At 45.0% G+C, this 25,400-nt stretch overlaps 1 protein-coding gene across 1 annotated transcript in view; it reads left to right on the forward strand.

Moving 5' to 3' along the window:
• ENTPD6 (ectonucleoside triphosphate diphosphohydrolase 6) overlaps nucleotides 1-25,400 on the forward strand; it is a 296,348-nt gene that overhangs the window by 111,123 nt on the left and 159,825 nt on the right. The window contains exons 6-7 of the mRNA XM_069235036.1: nucleotides 8,083-8,118; nucleotides 19,837-19,925. Coding sequence (XP_069091137.1) covers nucleotides 8,083-8,118; nucleotides 19,837-19,925 — 125 coding nt within the window. The remainder of the gene's footprint in view (nucleotides 1-8,082; nucleotides 8,119-19,836; nucleotides 19,926-25,400) is intronic.

The raw sequence follows: 25,400 nt of genomic DNA on the forward strand, positions 1-25,400 counted from the left end.
TCCCGTTTGATGGGGACAAACTGTTTGGGGCTAAGGCTGATTCGGCCTTGGAACGTTTTAAGGAGAGCAGGGCCACGGCTAAGTCGTTGGGACTCCAAGCTCCTTCTTCCACGGCCTCTTCCAGATTCTTCAGGAGGTTTCGTGGATTTGGGCGTGGCTCTTCCTCCTCTTCCTTTCGGGGAAGATATCAGCAACCTGCCTCTTCCCATCCCTATAGATCTTTTAGGGGGAGGGGTAGGGTCCGCACCAGGGGAGCCTCTCAGCAGCACTCTGCCTCTTCCTCATCCTCTGGCGGGGTGCAGCAGGGGAAGCAGCCTTAGGCTTCCACCATTTCCCACTCACTCGTCTCCTGTAGGGGGAAGATTACAGCATTTTCTCACCAAATGGGAGACTGTTACGTCGGACACTTGGGTTCTCAGTGTTGTGGGAAAAGGCTACACCCTTCCCTTTCGGGAGTTTCCGCCCCTCATCCCGCCCCGCCCTTCGTATTGTTCACAAGAACACCTCCTGTTGCTAGAACAGGAGGTAGAAGTCCTCCTTTTAAAGGGCGCGGTGGAGTTGGTCCCGGAGCAGGAAAGGGGTCAAGGAGTTTACTCAAGGTATTTCCTGATTCCCAAGAAGGGTGGTCGTTTGAGACCAATTCTGGACCTGAGGATCTTGAATTGGTTCCTCAAGCAGGAAAAGTTCAAGATGCTGACCCTAGCACAGGTGCTTTTGGCGTTGAACATGGAAGACTGGATGGTGTCTGTCGACTTGCAGGATGCTTACTTTCATATCCCGATACTCAAGTCACACAGGAAGTATCTCCGGTTTGTGGTGGGATCGCAACACTACCAGTTTGCGGTCCTTCCGTTTGGTCTTACTTCAGCACCTCGAGTCTTCACGAAGGTGATGTCGGTGGTTGCGGCAGAGCTCAGAAGGAAGGGGATTGCAGTATTCCCTTACTTGGACGATTGGTTGATCAAAGCCAAGTCCCCGGAGCTTGTGTTGCGTCATCTGCAGTCAACAACCCAGTTGTTGTTCGACCTGGGCTTTTCGGTGAACGAGCCCAAATCTCACCTGGAGCCCTCTCAGCGCCTCCTGTTCATAGGGGCAGTACTGGATACGACATTGGGTCGGGCCTTTCCTCCGCCTCAGCGGATTCAAGATATTCAGGATTTGGTTCCAATGTTTCGAAATGGAGCGGTAGTTCCAGTCCTCAAGGTCCTTCGTCTGCTCGGTCTTTTTGCCTCCTGCATTCTGTTGGTCACGCATGCTCGCTGGCACATGAGGGCTCTTCAGTGGTGCCTCCGAAGGCAGTGGTCTCAACACAGAGGGGATCTAGAGGGTACTGTCAAGATCTCCAGAGATGCTGCTGTGGATTTGAAGTGGTGGATTGCAAGCAACAATCTTTCACAAGGAAAACCGTTCCAGCAGTCGCCACCAGTGGCCACAGTCATAACGGATGCTTCCACTCTAGGGTGGGGAGCTCATCTGGGGGATCTGGAGATCAAAGGTCTTTGGTCTCCAGAGGAACAGATTTTTCACATCAATCTGTTAGAGTTACGGGCTGTACGTCTGGCTCTCAAGGCCTTCCTCCCTTCCCTTCGTGGTCAGTCGGTACAGGTCCTAACGGACAATACTACCACGATGTGGTACATAAACAAGCAGGGAGGAGTGGGGTCGTACCTTCTCTGCAGAAAAGCTCTTCGACTATGGTCCTGGGCAAAGGACCATCGGATTTGCTTGATAGCAAACCATCTGGCCGGAGTCTTGAACGTGCGTGCGGACAGTCTCAGTCGCCACTTCTCGGCAGACCACGAGTGGCGTCTCCATCCAGATCAAGTCCGTTTAATCTTCCAGAAGTGGGGGTTTCCTCGGGTAGATCTGTTCGCCACTCGAGAGAACGCGCATTGTCCGTTGTTCTGCAGCCTTCAGTATCCGATGCAGGAAGCGTTGGGGGACGCGTTTCAAATGACCTGGTGCGGCCAGTTGCTTTACGCGTTTCCTCCCATACCCTTGATTCCTCGAGTATTGAGGAAGATTCGCCAAGACCGGGCTCTAGTAATCTTAATAGCTCCGGATTGGCCAAGGAGGGTGTGGTACTCCGACCTTCTCCAACTCTCAACGTGCCCGCCGCTCCGTCTCCCTTTCAGGGCAGACCTCCTCTCGCAGTCGCAGGGGCAGGTTCTACACCCCAACCTCCAGAGTCTGCACCTACATGCCTGGAGATTGAACGGGGCAACCTGAGTTCCTTCTCTCTCCCGCCTGAGGTAGTGGATGTTATATTAGCGGCCAGGCGACACTCCACTAAATCTATCTACGCTAATAGGTGGTCTAAATTTGTTGCGTGGTGTGGAGAGAGGCAGATTGATCCTTTACAAGCTCATCTATCGGACGTTTTGTCTTTTGCTCTATCTCTGGCGCAGAAAGGTTGTGCAGTGGCTACCATTAAAGGTTATTTATCGGCCTTGTCAGCCTTCATATGTCTTCCAGACCAACCATCTTTATTTAAATCCCCTATTGTTATCAGATTCTTGAAAGGTCTTCTAAATCAATATCCTCCAAAGCCATTTGTTATGCCGCAATGGGATTTGTCCTTAGTCCTGACTTTCCTTATGGGGTCCCCTTTTGAACCTATGCATTCTTGCCCCTTGAGGTATTTGGTTTTAAAAACAGTCTTCCTGATAGCTATAACATCAGCAAGGAGAGTGAGTGAATTGCAGGCCTTATCAGTAAAACCCCCTTATACAACTTTTTATGGGGATAAGGTGGTGTTGAGGACCAAGGCTGCTTTCCTCCCGAAGGTTGTTTCACCCTTCCATTTGGCTCAGGCAATTACTTTGTCCACGTTCTATCCTCCGCCTCATCCTTCCAAAGAGGAAGAAAGACTGCACCGTTTGGACCCAAAGAGAGCGTTGAGCTTCTTTATCGATAGAACAAAGGATTTCAGGCTGGAGGATCAGCTGTTTATTGGATACGTGGGCAAGAGGAGAGGAAAGGCAGTCCACAAGAGAACACTATCCAGGTGGGTTGTTCTTTGCATTAAAATATGTTACTCTTTGGCAAAGAAGGATCCTCCTGAGGGCATTAGAGCTCATTCCACCAGAGCTAAGTCGGCCACTTCGGCCTTAGCCAGAGGTGTTCCTGTGGTCGACATCTGCAAGGCCGCAACTTGGTCGTCCCTTCACACTTTTGCAAAACATTACTGTTTAGATTCTGAGGTTAGAAGGGACGGCCATTTTGCACGGTCAGTGCTGCAGGATTTCTTGGTTTGACCATTTAGGCACCCACCGCCGGGCGTGGTACTGCTTTGGGACTCTATTCATGAGGTGAGGAATCCACAGGTAGTTGTATCCATCAGAAGAACGAGTTACTTACCTTCGGTAACGACTTTTCTGGTGGATACATTAGCTACCTGTGGATTCCTCACGGTCCCACCCGCCTCCCCGTTGCCTTTATGGTCTTGCCAAGTAATCCTTGAGTGCGCTCCTCTTGATCTTTGAGGGTGCAATAGATGTATATATATAATATATTTATATATATATAGGTATATGTGTATATATCTTTATGTATATACTTGGTGTGTGTATATATTTTAAAAGAAAGAGTTTTATATATATATATATATATATATATATATGTACATAAAAAGATTTACAGTTATTCATACAATGTGGTGTATTTTTACAATATAATGGATGTTGCTTTGTTCTTTCATTGCATTGCCTGGTTGTTCTCATGCACGTAAAAAATGATTGGTACTGACGTCCGCACGTCGTCGAGGACCTCTTATTGCCTGTATGACGTCAGACGGCGTCGCGTGCGAGACAGTGACGTCCTCGTCGACGTGCAGAGACTAGTAAGAAGATTTCCGTCGAATGCTGGCGCCATGGGAGTATTCATGAGGTGAGGAATCCACAGGTAGCTAATGTATCCACCAGAAAAGTCGTTACCGAAGGTAAGTAACTCGTTCATCCCACTTTCCTGAATATCCCAGCTAATCATGTTAAACTAGATCTTCCCTGGACCCTTCTGGTGGCTTATACTTGAGTGAGTGCTGTCCCCAAGAAGAGTACATGTGGTCCTGGAACCCTTAGATAAAGGTTTTAGTGTCTACTCCTCCTGTCTAACCCTAAATGCTGGGGCTTAGAAACTATTTCAAAAATTTCTGTCTGGAGAACTGGCAGAAGACTGTGTCTTACCTGCCAGCTGATTCACAGAGGGTGCATCGATGATGGCCCGACTTTGCTGCAGCTTCCGCTACATTGTTCTTCGCAGCACCTGATACTTTTTTCTCCTCAGTGCCAAATCCGATTAAGTGTGCCCGACGCAAAAGGTTGAACCCTCTCCAGCCTTGCCAAGCTGAAGCAATCCAACTTCTGGAAAAGAGTCTAATGGGCGAACAGGTTATTCCATCACAAATGTGGCTAGTATCCTGTCTGCCGTATTACTTGTGGTATAGGATGTAGTGCCTTTGTAATTCGGCAGACGGGATATCCGGCACATTTCTGGTGGGGTAACATATATGCCCCCTTCTGTGAAAGGTGAATAATAATTTGTTGTTGTATTGATAGAAGTGCTGATGGAGGTGGCAGTTATAAAGTTGGTCAGGCTATGAGCACAGGAGTACAGGACATTAAGAAGGTTGAACTGCTTGGCATTCCAGAGAAATGTTTGTCATGTGAAACAAATTATCTTATTTGAAAAATCATATTTGCCAATAAAGTAAACCTTGTTGTTGTGCAGTCATCCACTTAGGATCACTGGAAGCAGTGCGAGTGACACTTGCACTCTGGCACTCTCTCCCGCACCCAAACCATTCCTGCTCTCTGTTCTTGAAATAGTAGACTTGAAACTGACAACGCAGTGAGAAAAGGAGAGAGGTTTCAGAATAAGTGTCATATAATTTGCTTGAAAAAATACCGGCGTTAAAGGGACTAAAAATATTTAGTTGAATCGGGAGGATGGCGGGGCACACAGAGTTGATACTGCCTTTTCAACCATCTTCCAAAAACATGTCACCTGTATGTTTTTTATGGTCAATTTCAGTCCAAGCACCAATCCTAGCACAAATCTTCACTTTAAAGGCATGCCAAGGGCGGGACATGAGGTGAGAAGTATCTTCAAGGGCCTGATGATGCGAACGATAGCCAGATCACTGCAGACTTTAAGACTCACCACCTCCCCAAAATATAACAATGAAAGTGAGAAAAAAAACTGTCCCAAAGTGGTCCATTAGGGTAGAGGAGAGAGTAATTAGAAAAATACAAGGCCAGCACACTTTCAAGAATTCTAGCTGAGATGTGTGTGGCTAACCTGAATGAACCTGGCAGACATCAAGAGCCTCGGAAATCTTTTATGTCTGCCCTAGCAGTTCCTTTAGCTGTTCTGAGACTTCCGTCGGTGGCTGTCTGTCCTTCGCTTACTAAAATAGCTGCAGGAACATCTTATGTCTGACCTTTCTGCCTTACATGGCCAGGACAGTAGCATTTGAATTTTATGAACCAATTTTGATACACTTGTGAGGACGTTGAATTATTGTATGTAACTTTTGCAGGTGGTAATAATCATGCCTCAAAACTACTGAGAAGCATGCATGTGTGCTCATTATGTACTAGACAAGGAGCTAAATAGTACTTAAAATGTGATACTCTCTGAAATGGGAAACTGGAACACGTTCCGAAATGGAGCAACAAGGCAACAAAGGCACAATGTACTACCTAACGACTCCTATCAATACTCCCTTCTCTTACTGAAGCACATCCTTGATTGCTAGGTCATCCTCTGATTATAAATATTGGATTGGCCAAGGATGTATTAACCGCAAAGATGCTTGGGGAAATAGGGTAGTGCAGTGTGCCAGTGTCTCGGGCGGTTCCATTTTGAAACCCAAATTTAAAAATCTTTTAGTTTTTATTTCTTATTAAATATTTCTTTGTTGATTTTTCCAACTTTAATTTGTATCTAGTGGTTCATTATTTCTGCATTAATTGCAGCAATTTACCATGAAAATAAATGTCTTTATTTTCATGTTTTATCTCAAATAAATCAAGTTAAATAACAAACAATGTGTCCCAATTGGCTTTAAAATACCTTTAGTACATGTCCTTCTCAAGTATCAGGTGCATTGGTTTGTAAGCTTCCTTATCATCCTGTACACATTTTATTATCTTGTTGCTTCCCTTTTTCCAAAAAGCATGCGTCTTGGTAGACAGCCTATCTATTAATTCCGAGGGCCTTATTTAGAGACTGACGGATGGGATGCTCTGTCAAAATGTGATGGATATCCCATTCTCCTTATTACAAGTGCCATAGGCTATAATACGGCAGACAGGACATCCGCCATGTTTGTGACGGGGTATCCCAAACTGTAAATACGGCCCGTAGTCTTCAGCTACCCCGGGTTCAATCAAGATGCTTGAATTTTACCACACCCAATTTCTCTGAACAATTTCCCCTATAGCTAATGGGAAATTCTATTAGTTTGTAGTGACACCTTTAGATGACTTCAGCGCCCACTAACTTAAGAGTACTGTGCTGATATTAACAGGTAACTGATATTGTTTTCCTTATTTCCTTTAACATATCTCAATAAAGAAGACACCTCCTTTTATTCCTGTAGTACGTATGCTTTTTCCATTACTCAATGACATGGAACCCAATTTCAAGGATCAGCTTTCATATTTGAAGCCAGTTTTATGTCTCCAGCCATGGTATAAATCTGTTGGTCTTTGCTGCAAACCATTGATACCAACTTGTTTTCCTGTACCAACGCCCCCCATTTAATACCCTTGCAATTGTTTGAATATCAGCACTTTTCCCTTTTACCACCCAAGATAACTCTTTTTGTGTGTCTCTCTCTCACTTTTTTCCTTTTTTCTTCTCCCTCTTTTACACACGATCAACACTTCACTTCCAGAGTGAGCTCAAGTCCGTGATGATAGTCATTGTAGCACAAGCCCACAAATGAACACTCTTCCCCGTCTCCCTCGCATGCACCTCCTAGCACTCGAGTTGGATCGTGAATTGTACTCAAGATTGGCAGTGACTTATCCTATTTTTTTTTTTACATATCTTCTTGATCATCCCTTCACCTACTACTGTGGAAACGGTGTGGAGCCAGAATTCATGGCACTCTCGGAGAAACCAGAGCCATGCCGAAACCAGCGTCATTTAGGGTCTTCAGTGCTTCTGTCCTTGGTTTTGTAAAAAGCATATTTTATAATACAACATTCAGTTTGCAAATTAAGGAGCGTCACAACTGTGTATTAACTGGAACATATAGACAACACATCTTTAAATGAGTACGTATTTTTGGGGAAATTAACTGACCCTCTCCCCACAATTCCAACATGAACAAGCTCCACAAATGGCAAGAAATATTACACATAAAAGAAAGATGCGTTGAATAAAAATGAAGGCAGTAAAGGACAATAGAGTAACATAAATGGATGGAGCAGAAGGGTGCATATTAAAGAATTACATTTATCACTACAAATCCATATGCGATTATATTTATATACATACCTTACATTTTTGTTTCATTTCTCACAAAGGTACAGGCAGTTACCTTCTTTTTCTGCCCCACTTCTGAAAGAGTGATGAATTATTTAGCATCTTCTGAAGAGTCAGAAAGGCCCAGATATTTTATGTGACCGTAATTTCATTTTTCTGCCTGTCGTCTGACCTCGTCCACGGACGGTTAGTATTTAGCATACGAACTCTAAAAGTTATTTTCACAGATACAATATTAATGGCCTGTTCATGCTGTCATACAGATCACGTTCCTTTCCAGCAAGCATAAGACATACTTGGACTTTGATGTCTCTAAAGGAGTTGACAGAGCTATTGTCCAGTGTAGAATGTTCATGTGGTAGATGGGAAGGAAATACACCCATGAGGAAACAAAAGCTGACTATTAGATACAGTGACGAAGCTTAGAAAGTATGGTTTGCTGTATTCTCTTTTTCGCAATTTGAGATGGCTGTTATGTGTAAATGTAAAAACTCATCATCTACTCTGAAGTTTAATGTTTAGTCGCACTTAAATATTAACTATTGCACCGCCCTGATACATTCTGTATGATATTTTTCCCAACAGGAATTTCGGCATGGATCACTGTAAATTTCTTAACAGGTATGTGCACACGTATGCATGGGGGCATGTTGTGGTGGAAAATGTGTTTTAGTAACGTGCAGACGAGTAGCTTTGTTAGGAGAGGGCTTATTTCAGATTAAGTAGATACATAAATGACTCCTCCAGGAGCAGATGTAATTTCCAGCTCAACCGTGGCGCACTCCCTGTCTGCCAAGGAACCCACATTACCTTGTGATTCTATGTCATTAAGTGTCCTGGCAAGCAGGGCACCACAGAGTACTCAATGGGTTGTGAAGATAGGTTATGACCTCAAAGCCTTTCTGATATTGTGCTTAATATGAGCATGCCATGACCAAACAAATATCGCTAATTAATACTGGAACTTCATAAAATGAGGCAGCTATTGTAGTTCTAGCTTACCAGACACACAAAATACAGATTTACTGCAAAATCGCCAATTTACAGAAAAACAACCTTTGAATCCTTTTGGGCATGGAGATTTTGTTAAAAGCATCTTATCTTTCATTGGGGGATTTTTGTGAAATGTGTTCCTCTGTGGTTGTTTCAGTGAACAGATAAACGTTTGCTCCAGTATGGATGCTTTTAACTTGCTGAATGCAAACACCCTGCATGCTCTACAGTATACAACATACAGATGACTCAGTGAGTAGAAAATACTTTTAAAAGAACACAAAACTTGGATATAGAAATGTGATCATCTTGTGAGAATCTGTGTATGTGCCTAAATAATTATCAAAATGACCTTATTAGAATCACATTGGTACTCCCCATGGATCATTAAAACATATACCAATGGCAACACAAATTGCTTCTATAGAACATATGCATTAACCATCTTTGCATGTGTAATAAGAGGCAAAACTGTCGCTGCTAGACAGGAGAGAGTAATCTATTATGCTTGTAAATTAAAGTCGTCCCTCTTTTTTTTTTTTTTTTTTTTTTTTTTTTTTTTTTTTATTTACAACAGGGACCCTATTCTATGTTGCTGATAATCTCTTCTTTCACAGTTCAATACAAGATCATATTATAATTGTCACCCTCACTGAAAGAGATCACTCTCACAGAACAAGCATTGAACTAGTTAATCTCTTTCCTTCAAGCTGAAGCCAGCTGGCACCCATGTCTACATATCTCTCCAAAGGTCTGATCTTCCCCCTTTTCTTTTCATATCTATGTACAACCCTTAGAGTGAACGATTCAAAGCTTTATATTCTGGGTGCTTCCCTATTTAGATGACACCCCGATTCATTTTAAATTTGACCTGGGGATATTAGTTCTGGGCTGACCCTTAATACCTACCTACCAAGCATTCACAGCTGGATGGCAGAAAACATTCTTAGGCCTAATGGAGACAGACTGATGTCTTGATTTCTGAAGACAATTTTCCGATGTGATCAGGTGCTTACCGGCCATACTTTTAGGCAACGCTCCTTCTCCAGCCAGTTCGGTGAAAACTTCTGGTTTTTGGCCGCACCTGACCTATACTGGAGCACCCAAATTGATAAGACTTCGACTGCATGCCTTATTCCACTGTTGGCCTTGAATAATTTTTTTTCCATTTCTTCGACACAGCAACAGTGTGACGTCTTCAGTGCTGCCATCCTCTCCTGCTTAGAGTAGGGGAATGCTCTTGCTTTAGGCCTGCCATAATATGACATTGCAAAGTTGATATTGATATTCGCCTTACTTCTGAGTGTCTGAAGTGCACCGTTTGCCGCACTGGCTCCCAGTGAAACAGAGGACGCATAACAAGGCAAGCTGTATGATGCACCGGGCATACTGTAGTTATATCCCAAATCAGCACTGGTTACTCAACATGTACCAGCCAGATCTCTGAAGGCCTGATCTCTGATGCTCCTGTGGGTACCCCGTCCTGCCAAGAGGACGTGGGAGCTAGATTCCTAAGGTAATGGATCCAGTGACTTGGATTAGAAAATATGACAAATTCATTACTATCCAAGGTTTCTTTTTAATGTGCCCCTGATTGCCCTAGCACAACGATGCCCACAGGTGTATGAGTGCTTTAGACATTAATAAGAATTTAAGTGAAGTTTTTACCTCATCCGGTTCCTGTGATTATTAAAATACCTGGACATTCTCAGTTTTTGTTGTGGTTCAGACAGGAGAATCCGCTGACTCCCTGTATTAGCAGAGGAACTTATTTCTCTTGCTTCAAATATTTCTAAATGATTTAGATTATCTTGCTTCAAACACTACCTTCGATTGAGGATGCTGAAAAGGTGTACCCTATCTACTTGTTTGATGGGTATTTTTACGTTTATCTAGGAAGTTTGTCCTAAGTTCTCTAGGTTTCAGTGGGCTACAGGGGGCAAACAAAGCGATTCTAAGGTCTGCTCCTTAGGTTAGGTTGCATTCTATTTGGTATCAACAATCGTTCATTTGATGTAGTTAGTCTACCTCCACCTAGAAGACTGACTGATCAGAGTGTACAGTGTCATTATCACAAACTACACATGGTCTTAGGCTTCCTCTGTATGCGTGCCATACATTTTCATTGTGACATGCAATTTTCCATAAAGCAGATGCTGAATATCTTGTTTGCCAGTGACCTGCGGGCATCTGAAAGAGGTATGGGAGTGCAGGACTGAGTTTTCAATTTTAGGAGCTGTTAAAACACGGTGGCCTGCTACTAAAAAAAGATGTACTAATTTCCTCTGGCAAAACTTAAGATGAGAAACGGACTGCAGGTTTAGATGCCCCTCCCATAGGGAAGAGATAAAGAGCAGCAGTCCAAGCGCTTTGCTATTTTTCCTAGCATTCTTCCATTTCTAAGTTGTTGAGCTCCTAAAGGGATTCTGCTTGAGTCTCTTGACCATGAACCAATCATCATTGGTTCCCTGTCGTGCTTGAGCTGTCCTATCTTCAATTTCTAAAGTCTGTGGTATTGGGGAACAGTGGGAAAAACACCGCCAAATTAATGCTCTGGATCCGAAAGAAATCCTCTCAACATTGCGGATGTTGTAATATGCAGCCCTTTGCAATTTTCTCTCCTTCACAAAACAAACAGGTTTCCCGTAAAGATTAGTCACGGTTACAGCTCCATCCCAACTCTGCTGCCCAGAATTTATTGGTCACTTTTAGTTATGCAATATTAGCATTTACCCTGTTGTTGTCAATGGGTCTGACACCATATGTTGTCTTCAGCTCTGAAAATGAACAAATATTGTGTCTTAGTGTATATTGCCTTCTTTTATTTGAACAAGAATAGTATTTTTGTAGTATTTAATGTGGTCTTATACATGTATTTTCGTTTTTGTAATGAATTTTGATCTTAGTTATACACTTTATAAAATGTACAGTGCTACTTAGTAATTTAACTTTATTCTTTACAGTATTATCAATTTAAAGTGCATGTATAGCTAGGGCAGACCTGGCTAGAGTGCAACAGAGATATATTAATACAGACAGACAGAAGATGTCGACAGTAAAGGGATTCTCGCCAGGTGCTGTCAGCGGGCAAAGCTCTTGAATGTTCTATTGCTGACATATAAGAATTGAAGAGATAAATTCTAGTTTGGTTCTGAAGTTGCATTGATCGGGAAGCCTATTTTACTAGTCTTCTAGGTCTTGCACTTGTTTTCCAGTTTGGCGATGTCAAGGTTACATAGATTTGTACTGGCCACCAGAGATATTGATTTTGTTCTGATAAGATGAGAAATTGATCGTTATGCATTTACCATACTCACCTGCTACCAAAAATATTTTGCTACTGACATACACTGACTGCTTTTATGCCGTATACGTTAAGGTCTTCTGGCACAGTATAGTACATGGATGGCACGCTTTTGGGTTGGGGAATGGTTCATGCATACCGAGTTGTGTTGCTGCTCTTACCTGCGCTGTATTTAATGTGCCAAGTACTCAACCTGGATTGTCAAAGTGTTCCAGAGTGGTTTTGGGTGCTTTGGAAGTCAAGTGTAGCTGTAGAGTAGATTGGAAGTATATGTGCAGAAGATCATAAAAATAGTTTCACTTATTTGCAAGTAGATATGCACAAAACACCAACAGTCGGATAAGGGATTGGGAGGCAGGCCTCTGATGGAGAAGCATACAAGTTTTATTTTGAGAGGCGTATGGCTAATTGGTTGACCATTGGCACTTTCCTAGATATGATATTGCATGGAAAGTGGAAAATGTCTGGATCATATCAGGCAAATGGTAAGGACAGTAGAGGGAAATATGAGCATTTTGTTAAGAGCACCACATTAAGAGTGGGTTGGCTTTTGGTTTTGTGGTGGGTGTATAGAAAATAACATAGCACCCGAAAAGGTAAGAACTCTTATTTAGTCGAAGTGATGTGGTGTATGAGACCTGGGCGTTTTGGTGGATGATTGCAGAAACAGTTCGGAGATTGTCTGTCTACTAGCAGTATGGAGGTTGAGGAAGGTACTGTGCCAGGGTGAGGTTTTATTGTAACAAGCTAAGAGTTTGTCATGCTGTAAATATTGCTTAAAAGTTGTCCTAGCAGTATTGTTCCTTCTGGTGTTGAACAAATAAGGCTGTCATTTGAATGTAAGTGAGGTATTCATTAGTGCGCAGTCATGATGTACAGTGTATTGGGGCACATTTAGGAGGTGGAAGGTAGGGTTCAGATATTGAGTGCTTAACACAAGGCACGTATGCATATGTGGAGCTTAGTTTGAGATTGTTTCATAGTTATATTGGTGGTCATCATCAATAAACTTGCCAAACCCAAAGCCAGCAACATAGACCCCACACACACACACACACACAGCCCCTATGTGACGCCCTTTCCAACCACTTCCTCCACAAAATCCTGGACATCCACAACAGCTTCATATCACACACACCCACCACACATACCCCTCTCTCCCAACTCAACCCCCACTCAAGACCCCCCCACCACACTATCCACATGGACCCCTACCACACACAAAGAAACCGAAAAAAACATGAACTCCATCCACTCCGGTTCCCCCTCCGACCCCTGTCCACACCGCATCTACAACAAAGCTAGCCCTACCATCGCCCCCATACTCTACAACATAATCAACTCCTCTTTCGACTCCGCCACCTACTCAGACCCCTGGAAGCACGCGGAAATTACTGCTCTCCTAAAACAAAAGCAAGCCGACCCGGAGATCCTCTCCAACTACCGCCCCATCTCCCTCCTCCCTTTCCCCGCCAAGGTTGCAGAGAAATTAGTCAACACTCGCCTATCCCACTTCCTCGAAGCAATCAACACCCTTGACCCCTCACAATCTGGGTTCCGCAAGAACCACAGCACAGAAACCGCCCTCATCGCATGCACTGATGACATCAGGACCAAAGTCGACAAAGGCGAGACCGTCGCACTCATCCTCCTAGACCTCTCCGCAGCTTTTGACACCGTCTGCCACCACACACTCCGCACACGCCTCCACAACATAGGAATCTGCCACAAAGCCTTAGACTGGCTCACCTCCTTCCTCACTGACCGAACCCAGAGAGTCCGCCTTCCGCCCTTCCACTCCAACACTACCAAGATCACCTGCTGAGTCCCCCAAGGGTCCTCCCTCAGCCCCACACTTTTCAACATCTACATGATCCCCCTAGCCAACATTCTCCGAGCACACGGAATCACCATCCTCTGATATGCAGATGACACCCAACTCATCCTCTCCCTCACCCGCAACCCCACCACCGCCAAAACCAACCTACACGCCGCTCTCTTAGACACCGCCAACTGGATGACCACTAACCACCTCAAGCTCAACTCAAACAAAACCGAAGTCGTCATCTTCGGCCCCAACAAAACCACATGGGACGACTCCTGTTGGCCCACCGCACTAGGCCCCGCACCCACCCCCGCAACTCACGCACGCAACCTCAGCATCATCCTCGACCCCTCCCTCTCCATGACACAGCAAATCAATGCTCTAACCTCCTCCTGCTTCCACACACTCCGCACCCTAAAACAATCCTTCAAATGGATCCCCCCAGAAACCAGAAAGACAGTCACCCACGCACTCATCAGCAGCAGATTGGACTACGGCAACGCCCTCTACGCCGGCACCACACTCCAACTCAAACGAAAACTCCAAAGAATCCAGAACACAGCCGCGCGCCTCGTCCTTGGACTCCCCCGCCACGAACGAATCTCACCACACCTCAAATCCCTACACTGGCTCCCGATAGACAAGAGAATAATTTTCAAGATCCTCATCCACGCACACAAATCCCTCACAACACGGGCCCAACCTACCTCAATGAAAGAGTAAACTTCGACACGCAACCTCCGATCAGCTGACCTCGCGCTAGCCACAATCCCCCGCATCCAGCACACCACCACAGGAGGCAGGTCTTTCTCCTACCTCGCCCCCAAAACCTGGAACTCCCTCCCCACAGACCTTCGCAAAACCAAAGACCTACTGGTCTTGAGAAAGAACCTCAAGACTTGGCTGTTCGACCAGTGACCCTCCCTGCCCCCTCCCCCCTGGTTCCAAGCGCCTAGAGATCCTCACGGGTGAGTAGCGCGCTCTACAAATTTCTTTGATTGATTGATTGGTCATATGTTGTCTGATGAAGATGAATACTTATCATCTTTGGGGGGAAGAGCCAGGTTTTGAGAGATTTGCTTAAGGTTGGGACGTATACAAGAGTTGTGTGGTGTAGCTGAGTGGCTTTTATGGAGATGGAAGAACCTCCATTATGTAGCTGAGGCTGAGAAATGGCTAGGAGGCATGTGGTTGCTATTCAAATGGAACGCGTGGCAAGGTTTAGGACCATCACCATCTCTGGCCTGAGTGATGCTCTGCTGCTTGAAACTATAATCATGCTGGGGTTTGATTATATAAGGCCACCTTAGGGGAAGGATCTGTAAATAAACCAAAACAAAAAGAAACCTCCACTGGCCATAAATAAAGTTTAATTTTAAGGAAATAATGCACACATAAGAACATGAAAAGTGCACTTTTAAAAAGGGAGAAATGTGGAAAATCTATTTCTACTATTGAAATACCCCAAATGAACATCTTTAGTGACTAAGAAAAACACATTTCCCCCCTTTTCTTGGGACTTCATTAACTGTCATGAAAAACAAGAAAAAAATTGTGTTGCTAGTTTCTTTGTGGTTAACCCCTTCGCTGCAAGCCCTTTTTTCCCTCAGGTGCCAGGCCTTTTTTTGGCTATTAGGGGCAGTTCACGCTTAGGCCTTCATAACTTTTTGTCCACATAAGCTACCCATGCCAAATTTGCATCCTTTTTTTTTCCCAACATCCTAGGGATTCTAGAGGTACCCAGAGTTTGTGGGTTCCCCTGGAGGAGACCAAGAAATTAGCAAAATAGAGTGTTTTTTTATTTATTTTTTAAATGGGGAAAAAAGTGCTGCAGAAGAAAGCTTGTGGTTTTTTTCCCTGGAAATGGTATCAACAAAGGGTTTGCTGTGCTGAAATCACCATCTTCCCAGCTTTCAGGTACAGGGAGACTTGAATCAGAAAACCACATTTTTCAACACAATTTTGGCATTTTACTGGGACATACCCTATTTTTACTATTTTTGTGCTTTTAGCCTCCTTCCAGTGAGTGCCAGAAATGGGTGTGAAACCAATATTGGATCCCGGACAGCTAAGCATTTTTTTAAATTAGACAGAATTCTGAATTCAGTAAGGGGTAATTTGTGTAGATCCTACAAGATTTTGCTACAGAAAATAACAGCAGAATTTTTTTAAAATTGAAATTGAGGTGAAAAAACAGCCATTTCTCGCCACGTTTTACTCTAACCTTTTCCTGCTATGTCAGATTTTTAAAAGCAATATACCATTATGTCTGCTGGTTGCGTGGATGGGGGCTTGTAGGTTCATCAAGAACCCTAGGCACCCAGAGCCAATAAAGGAGCTGCACCTTTCAAAGGGTTTTCATTGTGTACTGGGTATACATCAATTCATTTGGTGAAATATAAAGAGTGAAAAATAGGTATCAAGGAAACCTTTGTATTTCCAAAATGGGCACAAGATAGGGTGTTGAGAAGCAGTGCTTATCTGCATATCTCTGAATTCCGGGCTCCCCATACTAGCATGTGAATTACAGGGCATTTGTCAAAAAGGTGTCGTTTTTACAGACTGGAAGAATTTTTTTTAGAGAAAGACCAAGGCAATGACACTTGTTCTTCTATTCTGTATTCCCCAAGTCTCCCGATACAAATAGTACCTCACTTACGTGGGTAGGCCTAATGCCTGCAATGGGAAATGCAACATGAACACATCACATTTTTAGATTGAAATCTGACGTGTTTTTTTTTAAAGTGCCTAGCTGTAGATTTTGGCCTTTACTCAGCCGGCACATAGGGAAACCTACCAAACCTGTGCGCCTTCCCCCCAGTCTCCCGATAAAAATGGTACCTCACTTGTGTGGATAGGCCTAGTGCCTGCGACAGGAAATACCCCAAAACACAACATTGACACATCACATTTCCCCAAAGAAAACTGACCTGTTTTTTGCAAAGTGCCTAGATGTGGATTTTGGCGTCTAGCTCAGCCAGCATCTAGGGAAACCTACCAAACGTGCATTTTTAAAAACTAGACACCTAGGGGAATCCAGGATGGAGTGACTTGTGGGGCTCTCACAAGGTTCTGATAGCCACAATCCTTTGCAAACCTAAAAATTTGCAAAAAACACCTTTTCCGCACATTTTGGTGATAGAAAGTTCAGGAATCTGAGGGGAGCCACAAATTTCCTTCTACCCAGCATTACGCCACATCTCCTGATAACAATGGTACCTCACTTGTTTGAGTAGGCCTAGTGCCCGCGATAGTAAATGCCCCAAAACAAAACCTGCGTTTTTGGTCCTGGGCTCAGCAGCCATCTAGGGAAACCTACCAAACTCAGGCATTTCTGAAAACTAGATACCCGAGGGAGTCCACGGAGGTGTGACTTGTGTGGATTCTTACTCAGAATCCTTAGCAAAACTCACATTCCGCTAAAAAAAAATCACATTTTCCCACATTTCTGTGTAGAATCACCGCACCGGCACACATTTCGTACCACCCACCGTTCCCCTCAGTCTCCCGATAAAAAAATGATACCTCACTTGTGTAGGTGGGCCAGTGCCTGTGACAGGGAAGAGCCAAAAATATGATAAAATTGAGGGGGAACCAAAGCGGGTTCAAAAGGGCAGTTTGAAAAAAAATGTTTTTAGGTTGACAAGTGGGGTAGAATTTTTATTGGTATAGATGCGACAATGCTGGGCGGTATGAATTTTGTGGATTCCTGCAGATTCCAGAAGGTTCCATCACAATAATGTGAGTAAAACATGTGATATCAGGAAAAGTTGGAGGTTTGCACGGCATTGTGGGTAAGAAAATGGTGCAGGTTGCATGTGCAGCAGACCACTCCGGACTTACCTAGATGTTTAGTTTTCAAATGTGTCTAGGTCTTGTAGATTTTTCTACATGGCAGCGTCCCAAAGTCCAAAAAGTGCAGCCCCCACAATTCCATGTGGAACGATTTTGAGAGTTAGAAAAGCTCTCATAGCCCAAATGTAAAACCAAAACCCAAAATAATCAAATGTCCTCTTGCTTGCCAATAGGATATGATGTTTTAGTGTGCGGGGGAGAACTGAAACACTGTTACCCCCTTCAGTTGGGGTGGGGGTATAACCATGCCCATACTGGTTGGTAGCCACTACCCCACTATTTTTAAAAAATTTTTTTTAACTCCCTGGAATATAGTAGGCTTTCTGCCCCCCACCCCCGGGGAGTGGATTGGTGGTAATTGCCTCATCTGCCCACCGGTACGCAGAACAACTTTGTCCCCATTTTTTTGGAGTGGGAGTATGGCCATACCCCCACCCTCTTATTTTGGGGAAAAAAAAAAACTTCCTTGGTCTCTGGTTAAATTATCTGGTGGGCTTTCTGGCTGCCTTGGGGGCAGATGAGCCTTACAAAAATAAGTTGATCTGCCCCCAAGGGGGGCATAAATGGTCAACAGTAATGTGCCCCCATGGGGAGCGACCCTTGCCCAAGGGGCTGCCCCCCAAACAAAACACACACATACACACCAATCCCTGGTGCCTAGTGGTTTCTGCCCCCTGCCCAATTAAAATAGGCCGTTTTGCCCCCAAGGAGGGCAGAAGTGGCATAAAATGCATTTGCCCCCCCCCCCCCAGCGGAGCGACCCTTGCCTAAGGGGTCGCACCCCTTGCGTAAAACTGATGTAAACAAAATTAATTACTGGTGTCTAGTGGTTTTTGCCCCCCTTGGGGGCAGATTGGCCTAAAAAACATAGGCGGATCTGCCCCCAAGGGGGTCAGGAATGGCCTAAAAAGAATTTGCCACCCAGGGGAGTGACCCTTGCCTAAGGGGTCGCTCCCCACCTCTGAAAAACATAAAAAATTAATTATCCCTGGTGCCTAGTGGCTTCTGCCCCACTGGGGGCAGATGGGCCTAATTAAAATAGGCCTCATGAATAATTGCCCCCCAGGGGAGCGACTCTTGCTCAAGGGATCGCTCCCCTTCATTGCGTACATCAAAAAATTACTTATCCCTGGTGTCTAGTGACTTCTGCCCCCCCATGGGGGCAGATAGGCCTAATTAAAATAGGCTGACCGGCCCCAGGGAGAGCAGAAATGTCCTAATAAAAAATTGCCCCCAGGGCGGCAGATCGGCCTAATTAAAATAGGCAGGGGGGGGGCAGAAAAGGCCTTATAAAAAATGTGTTCCCCCCCCCCCCCCCGGGGAGTGACCATTGCTCAAGGCGTCGCTCCCCTCACGTCAAATACACTTATAAACTAAACAAAACAAAGATCCCTGGTGTCTAGTGGGCATTTCTGGAGCCCGATCGCTTCACGATGCTCACAGAAACATGAAAGGAAAAGAAAGGCCTTTCCTTTCATGCCTCTGCCTGCCCCCAGCCCCTGATCGGAAGAGATATGCAAAGCGATTCCCGTTCCATCCCTTACCATGAGAGTGGAGAGGGAGGCTCAAGGACTAGCGCTCCCTCCATGAGCCAAGTCCAGTACGTAACAGTTACATTCTTGGCGCCTCAGCACTGCGGCCAAGGAAGTAACTGTCATGTCCGTGGCAAGGAATGGGTTAATGACCTCTGGACTGGTTTTCTATTCTTCAAAATCTTGCTAAATGATGATTGTTTCCTTGTTTTATGTATGTTACTTGTTCATTTGTTTGTGTACCCGATTTGTATTATTTGATCATTAACGTGTATGCGTAATATTCGTGGTGCATATGATTGTTTGTGATTTGTCTTGTCGAATATGTATCCGGACTGAATGTTTCCTTTGTGATTAGTGCTAATTTGAATTATAATTAAAAAAGACAGAATCATTTTAAAGGATTTTTTGCACACAGGATTCATGTTCCTAGGTGTCCACTATTTCCTCAAAGCTAGACTTAATTTATGGCCACCGGGGTTCCTATTTGTCTTAATTAATCTGAAGCTTGAAACTGACACAATGTCAAAGAAGAAGCAGTGCAGGATGTGAATTGCTCTAGTGATAAGTTCTGAAAGTGTTGAAGTAATTTGGATGCTTCAATTAGTCTTTACAGACTGTAAAGTCTTTAATCCGGTTAGCCATTTTTGAGGCAATTGGCACAGTGTAAGCAGACGACAAGTGGATGTTCTGCTTGAAAACCAGGGTTGCGCAAATGGGAAAAGTTCATGGGCCATGGAATAATGTGATTATATTGCGTCAAACTTTAATTTGAAAAGTCGTTCATGATTAGCTTTGCTTTATAAGCCATGGAAAATTCTCTGTTTCAGGCAGTTTAAATAATTCAGAAAAGAAATTGGTGGGAATGCTGGATTTAGGTGGTGGATCAACCCAAATCACGTTTCATCCTGATGATGAGGTAAGTGGAATGCATAATGTCATTGCCTTATTTTGAATATGATTGTCTAGGTGTTCATTTTTATTTTACTATCCATACCTGCACTTTTGTCTCCAAATGAAATTGACCGACTCTTGGAGCTAGAGTACCATGAATTTCCTTAAAATGGCCAGTTACTCACATCTGTTTCTACTATTAATTGGCATTGTGGTGTCTCAGTATGGTTGCAGGGATTCTACAGGTAGAATATCATGCTTCTGTTTGGATCCAAGCATGCCAGTGTGTGTGGCTACTTTATCATTGCAACCACTTTCTGTCCGCACTCCCAAAACATGTTCTTTATATTGTCTGATCTTTATTTGTTCCTTAGTATCTCAGTATATGAATGTCTTGGGTGTACTTTGAATGAAATATCTGAGAGAGACTTCTAGTTTCAGATTCTTTTCCTTAGAATGTTCCCCAGGTGTCAGTCTGGATCCAGAGATTTTTCTCAAGCAGTACCCCTGCGTCCTGTTAGGTGGCGTTGTTCGGCTCCTCATCTGGCATCGTGCACAACAGACATGACGTCAAAGGTCCTATATAGGTGCCACACTGGTGCGCTGATATCTATTTTTTTCTTTCCATGCCAGCCAGCGCTGATCTGAAGAAGAGCTATCCTTCAGTCACTTTTTGAGTGATCTTTTTTTTCACTTTTTGTCAAAGGTTTTAAAGTGTCTACACTCCTGATGCATCGAGGATGTCGTCACATATACCAGGTTCAAGCCCTGTGGCTCCTGTCATCGAACAATGCCCGTGATGGATCCGCACCTCGTGTGCTTGTGTTGTTTGAAGTGCGGCCATGAACAGAAGGTGTGCTCCAGTGTTGGGCCATGAATCCTAAAGCTTTAAGGTAGTGGGCCCTAGAGCTCCTGACAGTCCGATGCTCGGCCCTGCATTGCTCCTCGTTAAGAGGAAGGTCCCGAGAATGGTCGCGGAGCACTCATTCTTAATCGTTCCCCTCAAAGTCCTCTGGATGGTCGGGTAAAAGGCACAAGAAGAAGTCTAAGAAGAACAAGTGTTCTTCAACTTTGCCCCTTCTGTCTGCCGACGAGATGAGGGAAAAGAGAGCCTCAATACTCAAGGCCTCTGTCCTCAGAGCCTGCGTCAGGGTTGGCTTAATGCCTCCCTGACTTTCCTGGTGCTGGAGCGACCTCTGCCCAACTTTGAGATTTTTATAGGCCATGTACCTCATTTTTGGGCAGTCTGACTCCTGTGGAGTGCCCTTGTGCCCCGTGGGGTCGGAATAGGCCGCCTCTGATTCCGCGCCAGCAGCTTTGGCCTCAGCTGCTGGGGGCACCCATGGATCCGAACCAACCTTGGTCATACCACCTCGACCTTCCCCAATACTGGTTTTGACGTTGATGCTCCCGATGCTGCCTGTGTCCCCAGACTTCGTGGACCCCATCCTTATTGCTGACTTCGATGTGCAGCTGGATTGGCATCGCGCGACGCTCTACAGACTTTGGCAGGGGCTTGGTCCCTATTTCAGTTTGTGACCGTTTGCCTTATGGGTTGGGGTACGGTGAGGGATGGGAGGGTTCGTTGGACTCTCTAGAATCCCAAATGCAAGACCCAATGGCGTGGCAGATGGTCCTGGGTGAGGCCAGTGGTCTGGATGCTTTTTCCCCTTACCGTGGCTATGGAGGAGGGAGCATCCTATTCAAAAGTGGTGCGAAGAGCGGACGAGGCCCTCGTGCTACCTTCAGTGGTAGTCAGGGCTATCATCCTGACAGAGGTGCTTTAACCTGTGGCTTCCTCCTCTGAACCCCCTTTGCCCTTCAATGAAGCCATTACAGATGTCCTGCTACATACCTGGTCCAAACCCAGCACAGGGGCTCCTGTGAACGGGACAATCGCCCACTGCCATAGACCTGCTCCAAATGACCCAGCATTCCTGACACAACACCCCACCCCTGAGAGCTTGGTTATCCAAGCCTCTACATCCTAGGGCACATTCTCTTCCGCACCACCGGATAGGGAATTCAAGAGGCTGGGCCAACTTAGGATGAAAATGTTCTCTTCCTCCAGTCTGGCGTTGCGGTCTGTGAACACCGCATGCCTTTTGGGCTGTTATACCCCTATTCTATGGGACACGGTAGCGTAGCTGTCAGAGGCGGCCCGGGCCGTTCTCTCCCAAGCTGTTGCTGATGGGAGAGACGCAGCTAAGTTCAAAATCAGATGTGGGTTAGACACAACCGACTCAATGGACAGAGCAATTGCATCATCAGTGACCTTGAGCAGGACTCGAAAAACCCCCTCGACCACTCGCATTGGCAAGTCTTATCACCATCCTATCAAGTCGAGCTATTTTTAATACTTACTCATCCCTTCTGGCGAGTTGACACTGAACAGGTGTTCTGTTCAGTTGAAAAGTGGAGAGGCAATAAAAGGTGCCTTTAAATCTTGTTCTTATGTCACATTTGCTCTGTGTTCAGACAGAGATCAAAAGTATTTTTCTTACAATTAATTTTCCTTCTCACTGCAGCGTTTCAGGACTTTGTAAGACGAACTGTGTGACCTGCTGCTTAGAATGCAAAATAAAAGGATATAGGGTGTCATGTTTTTCCTAACACACAACATTGAAATGACTAAGTCAACTGTGCAAACATTTCAAAATATATTTCAGTAGTTGTGAAAGCCCTTTTTATATTTCTGTGTGATAAAAAAATATTTTAATAGTATGAAAACAAATCAAAATACTTTACATGCTTATGTGCAAAGGATGTGTTTTCTGAAAACCAAATTTCACAGATTGTTAATACACTATATAGTTTTATCAGTAAAGGTGCAAGTTAGTGGAGAGATTTTATTTTACATTTCTTGAACAGTTACTGTGTATAGATGACAATATGTTACAACATCATGGTTTAGTAATATATTTATTAAAATTGAGTGTTTAAATAAACTGAGAAACACTCCTGCCTTGATGGCAATGTTGTTAGTAAACTAAAAGAAGTCCAAGGGTGTGTGGGCTAGACCTCATGAGTATATGGGCTAGATTCTTGTGATGCATGCAGCAAACTTTAGTCTACTTAATCAAACAAAAGAGGTTTTTTTCTTACTGCAGAAGTGCTGAGCTCACATATTTGAAGGTGCAATCATATATGAGAATTAAGAGTAAGGCGACTTTGTAAACTATTTGCCTAGGATCACACAATTAGAGACCCGTTTACGGGTCAAGTACATGACAGTTAGGTCGAGTAGATTATTTAAGTTACTCTGCCTGCAGGTCTAGTAATATTTTTAGGATTTTTCGAGCCCTGTTGAAGCTTTTCGAGGGATGTCTTATCTATCCTTTTGGACATGCCCTTTGATGGCTCTCATCTATTCGGATGGACAGACTCAGCCCTCGTGTGCTTCAAGGACTCTCGTGCTATGGCCAGGTCCTTGGGCCTTGTAGCTGCCATCATCCCCTTAACTCTCATTTTCAACCCTGTCGTGGCCAAGAAAAGGACGTCCCATCATGTCTGTTTCCCTTCAGCCACAGCATGTTACCCATCCTTTTTGTGGCTGAGGACATGAGATCCACAGTCCCAGTGGATCAGGGAACCAGCGGTCTGTTCAGAAAACCACCTCCCCCCCGCAGCTGCCTCCAAATCTTCCTAGTCTGATGCTTAGCCACCAGGGGCCAGTCGGAAGCAGGATTCGCCATCACGTGCTCCACTGGAGTCCATCATGTCACACAGGTGGGTTTTGCAAATTGTCCAAACGGGGGTAATTCCTCCCTTCGAAACTACCCCACCATCCAAGCCACCATCCTATGATCGGATGTTGGAGGGTCACTTGGCACTTCTCCGTGCAGAGGTTTCGGCTCTCTTGGCCAATGGTGCCATAGAGAGGGTCCCTCTGCAAGAAGTAGGTCGTGGCTGTTATTCCTGTTACTTACTGGTCCCCAAAAAGGACAAGGGTCTTCGGTCCGGTCCCTCAATCTCTTCCTTAGAAAGGAGAAGTTTGAAATGCTCATTCTAGATCAGGTTCTATCTGCCCTGGACCCTGGAGACTGCATGGTAGAGTTGGACTTGCAGGACCCTTATTTTCCCATCCCCATCCTGCCTGCCCATGGACGCGACTTTTGGTTCACTGTGGGTCACGTCCACTTTCGGTTTACCGTGCTCCCTTTTGGCCTCACCAGTGCCCCTCAGGTTGTTTACCAAGGTGATGGCAGTGGTCATAGCTCATCTGTGCAGGTCAGATGTTTAAGTCTTCCCCACCTCAATGACTGGCTGTTAAAGGCAGGCTCACCTTAGACTGTCATCTCCCACCTTTAGACTATGACAAACCTCCTGCATTCGCCGGGGTTCACTATAAACATGGCAAAGTCACTCCTAACTCCCTCTCATAAGAGCTGTTCTGGGCAAAGTGCAGTTTCAGGCTTATCCTCCTGAGCAGCTAGTCCAGGATAATGAGGCTATGGTACTGATGTTTCAGCCTCTATCTTGGATTTCATAGAGAATGTCTCTGAGGCGGCTAGGCCTCATGGCCTCCTGTATCCTGTTGGTGAAACATGCCAGATGGCAAAACCAGGCTTTGCAGTGGGACCTGAGGTTCTAGTGGGCACAGCATCAGGGAACTCTCAGACGTGGGCCAGATCTCAGAGGGAACTGCTTAAGATATGCAGTGGTGGCTAATGAACCGCAAGTGGGTCAGAGGCTAAGCCCTCTCCCTTCCCCAACCAGATCTGACAGTAGTGACAGATGCTCCTGGGCTAGGGCAGCCATCTGGAAGAGGTGGAGATCAGAGGGGTCTGGTCTCCAGCGGAGTCCTGACTCCACATCAACCTTTTGGTGCTCCGGCGGTCAAACTGGTGTTGAAAGCATTTCTTCCCTCTCTCAAAGGGAAAGTAGTGTAGGTGTTCTTGGACAACACCATCGCTATGTGGTAATGCAACAAGCAGGGGATGGGTTGGGTTGTGGACCCTTTATCAGGACATGGCTTGAACATCAGGGCATTTCCCTCGTAGTTCAACACTTGGTGGGCTCCCTGAATGCCAGAGCAAACAAACTCAGCTGTCAGTGCCTGGTCGATCACAAATGGTATCTCCATCCAGAGGTGGTGCAAGCTCTCTTTCACTCTTTCATGCACTGTCAGCAGTATTGCGCATTGGTGTTATCAAAGCAGTATACCCTCGGCATCACTTTTCGATGCGAGTGGAGCTCAGGCCTCATGGACGCCTTTCCGCCCATACCACTTCTGCCCAGAGTTCTGAAGAAGATCAAAAAACAACCAGTCCCAAGGAATCCCTCTGGCTCCGGACTGGGTACAAAGAGTCTGGCATCCCTTGCTATTGAGCATGGCCATCGATCCTCCGATCAGACTGCCCCTTCGGGAGGATCTTCTGTCGCAGCAGCAGGGGAGGGTTCTCCACCCAAACCTGTCCAGTCTTTGCCTTCTTGCGTGGAGATTGAGCGGTGGCAGTTGACAGCTTTTACCCTTCCACCCAAAGTCTGTAACATTATG

The sequence above is a fragment of the Pleurodeles waltl genome, chromosome 5 (assembly GCF_031143425.1).
Source record: "Pleurodeles waltl isolate 20211129_DDA chromosome 5, aPleWal1.hap1.20221129, whole genome shotgun sequence".
In the NCBI taxonomy this organism is placed as follows: domain Eukaryota; kingdom Metazoa; phylum Chordata; class Amphibia; order Caudata; family Salamandridae; genus Pleurodeles; species Pleurodeles waltl.